General features: G+C 48.4%; 1 protein-coding gene across 3 annotated transcripts in view; it reads left to right on the top strand.

The window, feature by feature from the left end:
* Tenm4 (teneurin transmembrane protein 4) overlaps positions 1-8,872 on the top strand; it is a 2,359,892-nt gene that overhangs the window by 2,202,912 nt on the left and 148,108 nt on the right. For all 3 annotated transcript variants that reach the window (XM_026784248.1, XM_013350155.2, XM_026784249.1), the window contains one exon: positions 323-533. In XM_026784248.1, coding sequence (XP_026640049.1) covers positions 323-533 — 211 coding nt within the window. The remainder of the gene's footprint in view (positions 1-322; positions 534-8,872) is intronic.

Genomic DNA, 8,872 nt, shown 5'->3' with positions numbered 1-8,872 from the left:
TCTCTCTCTCTCTCTCTCTCTCTCTCTCTCTGTGTGTGTGTGTGTGTGTGTGTGTGTGTGTGTGTGTGTGTGTGTGTGTCAGGACTTGCATGTCCCCAGATGACAACAAAAGAAGGCAATAATCATTAGTGACACCACACTCACAAAAGACTTAGAATATTTCCGTGAAGACTCTAGATCTGGGGAGGACTTGATTGATCTGTTCTCCCGGCTCCCCTTTCTGACTCCTTCTCCCCTTCTAGACTCCCTGGGAGACTTCCCCCATGGAGCTTGGCGGTTGGGGTGTCAATCTGTCACTAACATTACTCTCTTTGTTCTTTAGTTTGACTTTGTGGAGCTACTGGATGGACGAAGGCTCCTAACCCAGGAGGCAAGGAGCCTGGAGGGTCCCCAGCGCCAGTCACGGGGTGCTGTCCCCCCAGCCAGCCATGAGACCGGTTTCATCCAGTACCTGGATTCGGGGATCTGGCACCTGGCCTTTTACAACGATGGGAAGGAGTCTGAAGTGGTTTCCTTTCTCACCACCACCATTGGTAAGCAGATATACCCTCCGTCCTCTGTGGTGTCTTTGAACGAGAGGAAGGTTGTGGATTCAGGAGTTAGTACTGGCAAGGTATCTGAACTGAGTATGCGTTGCCCAGAACTGTAGCCACCGCTCTGAGCGTGGTACAAAGTCATCCCAAGTGGGCTTGCAGGACAAGGGTGGTGTGTGGAGCACCACTCAAGAACTGTGAGGCCGAACTGGTGTTGAGATAGGAATTCTGGGTGGCAAGGCACAGAGGACACAGCTCCCCTCCACCTCCACCTAAGCATCACCTCGTTCAGCTCGCTGATTTGCCTGGCTTGTTTGGGGTCTGTCTTTTACTTCTGAAATCAACAAATGCTGAGAGATGAGACCAGAAGGAAAGCGCTGGGAGAGAGAGTGTCAACTGCAGAGGGAGCAGCCGGGCAAGTGGTCTGCCGTTGCTCTTGGGGTTCCACTGAGAATAGAGATGGCCTGTTCTCTGACATAGAGTGACTTTGAACCGTTGTCCCTGTGCCTCGTAGTAGCAAAGGGCCTTGGCCACCTCCACAGTCTACAGGCGTGTAGGTAGCGCAGGTCCCTGTTAAAAAGACATTCTCGTCTTTGCTGGTATGTCCCATTTCATAGATTTTTGTATCCTCCTTAGGCGGCCACAGTAATGCAAACGGATAGTCTGAGTTTTCCAAGTCAGAATTTTCCTGGGCTTCTGTTGGAAGCATTAGGATGCAGTCTTAATATAAACATCCTTGAAGGCAAGCTCAGCCAGAACACGGACCAGAAGCCCTGAAAGGGACTGTTGTCTAGTGAATGCGTTAGGGTGTCCCTGAAAGGTCTTGGTGGTCGGCTGGGCATCTCTCTGACAAGGAAGATATCTCAGCTTGTTGCTAAGTCTCCAACATTCTTCAAAGACCCCCCTTTCTCACTCCTGAACAGCGAGAGTTGCTTTCAGCCCGTTCCCCTCAGAGTTGCAGTTTTGCCCTCAGTACTGAGGCAGAGCGAGCCTTTCTGTTAATGGAGCACGGTTAAAAAGCCGCTGCTACACATTCGGCCTTAACATTTTGCCGTGATGGCAAAGATGGTGTTGATGAAGGAGAAGTCTCTCTGTGTTGTCCCTGGCTGGAGGAATAGTCTATCTCCACGATGCACATGGAGTCTCCGTGGGCAATGCCTCCTGGTTGGTAGGGAGTAAGCAGGAGCGTGGTCGTTTCTCTGCCCAGCACCCTCAGCAGCCCTGGTCTTCGTAGTTGCAATGATGTTGGTGGTTTCCCTCTTGCGCCGTTTCTCGTGTGATGTGTTGGGAAGCAGGCTTAGTCTAGAAGCTCTGCCGTGAACTTGACTTTTAAAATCGCACAGATCTCTTACCCTTTCCCGTCTTGGTTTCTGAGGATTCTGGATCCTAAGCTGTGTCCTAGTAACTGTCGATCACATGGAAGGCAACAGGGAAGCTCAGAGTCCCTGCCATTCGAAGCTGGACTCTGGCCGCACCAACATCTAAACTGTCACTTCCTGGCTTCTGCTAGACAGCGGTCACTACATGTTTTCTTTCTTGATATGGTGGCTTTGACTTAGGGACATAATTCTCATGTCCCATGGTGTCTGAGCTCTCTGGTTCATCATCCTGACTCCTCCTAGGTACAGCTGACAAGGAGACACATGGTATTGGGCTTACACAGGACTGGGAGCACTTACAGTCAGATCTCTGTTTTAATAATTGAGTATAAATATGAAAGGTTGTTCATTTAAATCCCTAAAGAAAGCCATTTTTAATTAGGATATGTATCTTAAACCATCAAGGAAATAGTGGGATTGCCCCTTCGCACACCTTTGGTTTGTCAAAGCTTGCTAACCTGCTCTGTTATAATTAAGACATGGTCTTGCTTTTTTACCTGGTTCCTCTCTCTTGCCTAAAAGATGAAAATCGTTTCTTAACCCCTTCATATATATCAGAGCCAATAGCCAATCATGCTTCTATATATCAGTTCATTGACCTAGCCAGGGGTCTAGATACCGAGGAGTCTGGATAAGACGCAGAAGCTGCCCCAGCAGGCCGGGCAACGCTACCCAGTGAGTCTGGTTGTTGTGCATGTTTTGAACAGCAAGGCGATTGGTCACCGTCCTTCTCAAATGGACTAAGGAATCGCCAGGCAAAGGTTCAGATTCCTGGTCCTTTCTTTAGAAATTCTGACCCCGTGGGCAGATGGGAGCCCCCATGTGCTTCCTATTAGCAAAGCTCCCAAACACCCCACAAAAACAGATTCCTAGTCCTCCTTTCTCTCGTGACTCCCTGTTGCTTCTGTGATTGTCAATGGTAGGTCTCCCCTTTTCTGTCAGAAAAAAAGAGTGTTTCAGGCTGTTTGCAGTTCCTGTTGTAGGTATTAGTAAAGCCTGCCCAGTGCCTGTGGGGTAGAGGGAAGGGGTTAGCATGCTCTGTCCCTCCCCCCTTTCTCCTTTCGTTTTCTCTCACTGTCTTTCTGATCTGTCCTCCTCCCTTCAAGCTACAACAATTGTTTAATGAACACTGTTTTTTTTAATCCTTTAATACAAAAACAGACAGATTCTGATGCCGCTATTAATCCCTCTTTCCCGAGAGTCCCCGGCATTGAGTCTCAGCTGTCTGTGATCGTTACCTGTGAACTGTGAGCTGTAATTTGTCTTGGCAGGTTAATTAAAAGTTTAGGTCTTGCTTTAGCAAAGTCATTATGGTCCCAATATACAATTATAACTCTCGGGTTTGCTTAACACACAAATTGGAATCTGACCCTCCTTTCGTTACATGCTGAAACACAGATCGGGAATTCAAGAAGACCTGGGATGTCAGAATTCTGTGTATTTATGTCTGCTTGTGATTAAGTAATGGGAGAAATAATTGTGTTTAACAAATGGCTGCATTGTGTACGACTTTGCTTTTCCCTCCATTTAATGCAATCCAGCTGATGACTCTAAATTAAATGAGTTTATCTTTTGCCTTGAAAAAAAAATATCTAAAAGCACTTTCCAGACTGGCTCTACAAATGTTTCCACACAGAGACCTGATGTTGACAGAGCTCTCACTGAACTGGATCTATGCCATGCACGTGCATGTGTGCACGCATGCACACACACACATGTGCACACTCCCCACTGAAACCCAGCTGGTTTTAGACTAAAATACGGCGTTCTGTTTTCAGAAGCAACTGTCTTCCCCTGGCATGGGGAGATTTGGAATCAGGGGGCATCTTTTCTACCCATGATTCCCCTGCAGAATGGTCGTCTCGCAGAATCCCACTGGGTAGGCAGATCCCACCAGCGAAAGTCTAACTCAGCTCTCGAAGTTTGCGAAGGATTTTTACCATTCTTTAAGACTTACAGTAACTTCCTGAGGAGAGCCCCCTCCCCACTGTAAATGAGAAAGCTGAGGTCCGGGGTTGCTGCCAGAAAAGCTGGGTGGGATTTCACTTCGGCCTCGCTGCAGCACTTAGGGTTTCCTTATGGTAAGCACATCGCCTCCTCACCTGGATCAGCCCCCTGTCAGTTCTCATGTTTAATTTGCTTTCTGCATATTCATTGGTTAATATATTTGTCAGATATTTAAAGAATGTCCAGCATGGGTCAGAGACCACGCTTTGCTCTTGTGTAATTTATAACAGCCTTGTGAAAGAGGTGTGTGTCTGTCTGTCTGTGTGTGCATGCGTGCGTGCTCACACACATGCATGAGGGAATATACACACCAAAGGATAATATTGGACGTTGTCCCTCAGGTGCCGTTCGCTATTTTTGCTTTTTAGAGAGAGCGCGTGTCTCTTCCTGTCCCAGAACTCACTTTGGATTAGTATAATTGGTCGTCAAGCCCCAGCACTGGGCTTACGTGTACCGCTACACCCAAGCCTTCTGATGCAGGTTCTGGGAGTTGAACTCAGGCCTTGATTCTTGCAAGGTAGACATTTTACTCACTGATATATCTCCATAACTTTAAGAGAGATACCTTAACTCTAATTTAACTTAACAGGTGAAGGGGCTGAGTTCCGGCATGTTTAGACGGCTTGCCCAAAATTAAAGGCGAAGCAAGAATGAAAGCTTGAATTCTAATCCTCTCGGGTCCCCGCCATGCGATAGAGTCTCACTGTTTGTCATGGATACGGTTCAGTATTTCCATCTGTGTTCTCTGGATCACAGCTTCCCCTTGTTAACTTGCCTTCAATTATAAGTAAGCACCTCACTTCAGTTCAGGAAGTTTTCTTGAGGAGTCAGTCATTAAAAAGACCATGGTGAAAAATCTTGCGGTATTTAAGATTTAAAAATGAGAATACCTTGCCCTGGATAGCTTGCCACCCCGAGGCCTGACAAGTTGGCATTGAGGCATTTTGGGTCTCAAACTAGCAACTTATCTTTTCATTCCGGTGGCTGCCAAAGCATAAAAGGACAGCTCAACCTGACAGCCCAGCAAGGCAAGGCAAGCTGCAAAATAACAGAGGTGGCCTACGGTGGATTTAGAAATCCAGAAAGAGAAATGAGAACCACTGTGAGAAAGAGCCAGGCATGGGGGACTTTACAAGGGATGCACTCTGGTCTTCTGGGTGCTAATTGACAGATGGGTCCACCTGTTTCTCTTCAGGCAGCTGCTGAAAGTCTGTCTCTCTTCCATCCAGGCACCGGAAGTGGTCCAGCTCTTTCTTTCCTTCCATCTTCCTTCCCCCGGCTTTCTGTCTATTGTCTAACCTTGCCTTTTCCATGTTGAGTACCTGGAGAGAGCAGCTAATGCTTTGTCTCGATTGAGATGGCATTGGTATAGGAACCGCTCCTAAGCCAAAGGAAAGAGCAAGGGAGGCCATCCCTGGAGGCGAGAATGGGGGAGGGTGTGCCCTGCTGAGTGGATCCCAGAGGCTCTTGGGCCAGCGGAACATCTAACCTGTTCCTTAATGCATGGATGGCATAGCCATATTTAAAGACAGCAAGGGGCTAGTGAGATGGTTCATGCTGGGTGAAGCACTAGCTGCCAAGCCTGGTGACCTAAGCTGGATGCCTGGGACCCACAGTTTCATCCTGCTTATACCAATACTCTGGATAAATCCCTTGTATCAGGAGAGGTGAATTCACTGGGTGCTGTTCCAAAGGAGTTGCTCCCATTAACAGCCATCTTATGACCACAAGAAGCAGCAAATATGTAAACAAAAGCTCCGAGCAAGCCTGGCAGAGCAGAGGGGAGACGGCGCCTCATCCTCAATGTCACACACACAGGACTGGTGCTTGAGGCTCACATTCCTGCCTGAGAGAGCACCCCCAACCTGGGCCTCACCCTACTAAAAGCTCTCTTCCCACTCTTCGGTCAGGTGAGGTTACCCATGGAAGACATTTTGTCAATAGCGCTTCGGTTTTTTTGCAAGCGATGGCTGGATTTTCTGATATCTCATTTATCTGCCAGTTTACTTAAAAAGTTGCTTCTCTTGCCTAGAAGAGACGCCAGCTCATCAGCAGTGAGGGCTGTCAGTGCCTTCTCTCGTTGCCTTTATCATGCTACTGACCAAAGATACGGCCTTTTGCGTTGTAACACCTCTTGGGTCTATCCTAGCTTCATGATGAGGAGGTCTGCCGGGACTGCCATTGGTGGTGGCTAGTGAACGCTGTTAGCACTAAAGCTGTAGCAGAGCTGGGTCGAGGGAGACGGGGTCCAGAAGGAGAGCAAAGGCTTCGGGGCAGTCAGAGCTGAGCTGTAGGCACGAGCCGTGCAGTTTTATATGAGAGGTGTAGGGTTTTCCTCTCAGGCTCACCAAAGTCTCCTGTAAAAACCTGCACCAGAGAGTATCCCACAAGGCCATGAGAGTCTGCACAAGAGCGTCTTGCAAGGCTGTGAAAGCATCAGTACCTTGTTTTCATTTTGATTCATTGGCTGAGTATCTGCTTGAGGAGGTGCTGGAGATTTTACTGTGCAGAAAACAAGCCTTGCCCTCAAAGAACCTACAATCAAGTGGGGGGGGGGGGGAACTGACCCTTTCGCGAGTAATCACCCCGTAATGAGGTCTGCAGGAACAGAGGGGCATGTGGGAGCGCTCGTGGGCATAGAAAGGAGGGCTGTCCCCTCTGCCAAGGCTGTAGAAGAGGCTGTGGGGCACAAAGAGCTCACTGTGAGGAGTGTGGAGTGTACTGGGAAGTGGTGTGTAAATATTTTCAGCAACTTGGGGCCAGAGTGGAGGTGGAAACCCGGAACAAGAGCATGGTGCTTATGTGCACAGGACATGTCCCAAGACCCTGGAGGTTGTCTGAAACAGTAGATAACGCCAAACCCTGTAGGACTTCTTCATATATACCTATGATAAAGTTTAACGTGTAAATGAGCAGCTAACAGTAACTACTAGAACATTGCAGATGTGTGTGGCAAGTAAACTTATTGAAAGTGGTCCCTCATATTTTGATATATCATATTTTGATAGCTAGATTATGTTTGCTCCTCGCCGCAAACATAAGATTAATGGTGTGATAGATACGCAGACTATCTGCTTAACCACTGCACGGGATGTATGGAGAACGAAGTGTCAGCCTCGTGTTGCGAATTTGACACCATGTATCTATAGTCATGTGTCAATCCAAAACATTTAAAAAAAAACGTCTTCTACTGTATGCTGACTGTCCTCAGCTGGAGGCACACAACTGACGCCCCAGAACACAGAGTGGTAGAAAGAGAAAGGGCGTTGCAAAAGGAAGCACTCGACAGGAAAAGGCGAGAGAGATGAGGCCGTTCCTCGCTAGGGTGACCATGACAGAATGCACAGGCAGAGGGTCCTAGCTTCTTCTCTTCCTGGTTTGGAAACAGGGCCTGAAAGATCCAGGCATTGGTGGAATTTGTTTCTGTGAGGCCTTTCTCACCAACTTGCTTTGACTTCCTGGGCACACAAGGCAAAGTTAGTTCTGCCTGGTCCCGATACCCTGACCTCACCTTTAGTACCCTCTTCTAGGGCTGATCTCCAGGCAAATTCAGTCATGTTGTGGGCATGTTCTTGGTAGGGGAACACAGTTCCATCCATAGCAAGGAGAAACTGAGGGGCTAATGAGAAACAACTGCTTGACAGACTGAGAAACTGGCCAGAAAGAGCCATTACACCCCAGCCCCTAAAACAGATATACAAAGGAAATACTCTCCAACAATGCAAAATGAAGCTCATACTATTGAAATGGCTGTGTGTATAATTAAACACCTGATCACCCCAGGGGTGGTGGCTGGAATTCAAGTCCAACGTGGTCCTACTGTCTGCGCCACTCTCCTTTGGGTAAGACACCGAGTGTCTGGGAGTCTGGGACTGAAGAGAAAACCAACATGAGGATATGTGTGTGTGCACCCAGAGAAAAAACTAGAAAACAAAGTCAAGATCAGCCAGCAGGGACTACAGAGTCAGCCTTCAGCTGGTCGCCTGTGTTGGTTTGAGAATCCTGCAGCTCTGTATAGGCCACTGTCTAAAATCTACGCAGGATATAGTTTGGCCTAACAACCACCCTACATACCCTACTATCTTAAAAGAAGACTCCCAGCCAGTCCACAAAGTCCCTTCTGGCTGAATGAATGAATAAATGAACGAACGAATGAATGAAGTATGCTAGGATGATGAGCTAGGAAGTTGTAAATTCATGCTAGATTTGAGCTCCTAACAGACTTTCAGAGTTGATGTTCGTTGCTCGCAGACAGCAGCACGTAGGTGGCTAAATGTGGCCAGACTTGGGGCTAGTGCTGAGCTGGAGACAGAGCCCCAACCCCAAGACAGCTCAGCATGGGTGTGAGAGCAGGGAGCGAGGTGGAATAGCTAAGATGTCAGAACTAGCAGTGGGGTGGGATTAAAGATGGAACCCCCACATCTAGAGGGCAGAAAGAGAAGACATCTGGAGACGCTGACCTCAAGGAATTTAGGAAGAGCAATTGCAGAGAAGCTGCTGGAAGTTGGTCGGTGGAGGGGGCAGCACCCTCCCTGGGAGCAGCTTCCCCCTGTGGTGCAGGCTGCAGGCAGGAGCAGGGTCACCATGAGTTCAGGAGGGAAGGAGGCAGAATGGAAACCTTTCCTGTTAGAGCCGGCTAAGAGACAGATAGATGGGCGTAACCTGAGGAGGAGGCAGGTTGAGGGTTTACGTAAGGTGAGGGGAGCCCCGAGGGTGTTGTCAGCTATGGGAAGGAAGCCAGGGAAGAAAGCTGGAGACCCAGTAAGATGACTAATGGCGGAGGGGGAGGCAGGAGCGGAGGATGAGCTGGGAGGGAGAGCACTTGGAGGTGCTGGGGGAAAAGCAGGCCTGAAGATACAGGGGAAGAAGATAAGGGGCTCTGTTTGAGCTTACCACTGGGTCACAGCTTGATTTCTCTCTCTCTCTCTCTCTCTCTCTCTCTCTCTCTCTCTC

Source organism: Microtus ochrogaster, chromosome 22 (genome assembly GCF_000317375.1).
Source record: "Microtus ochrogaster isolate Prairie Vole_2 chromosome 22, MicOch1.0, whole genome shotgun sequence".
Taxonomy (NCBI): Eukaryota; Metazoa; Chordata; class Mammalia; order Rodentia; family Cricetidae; genus Microtus; species Microtus ochrogaster.
The sequence above is the reverse complement of the archived record's forward strand: the minus strand, read 5'-3'. Positions and strand labels throughout refer to the sequence as shown.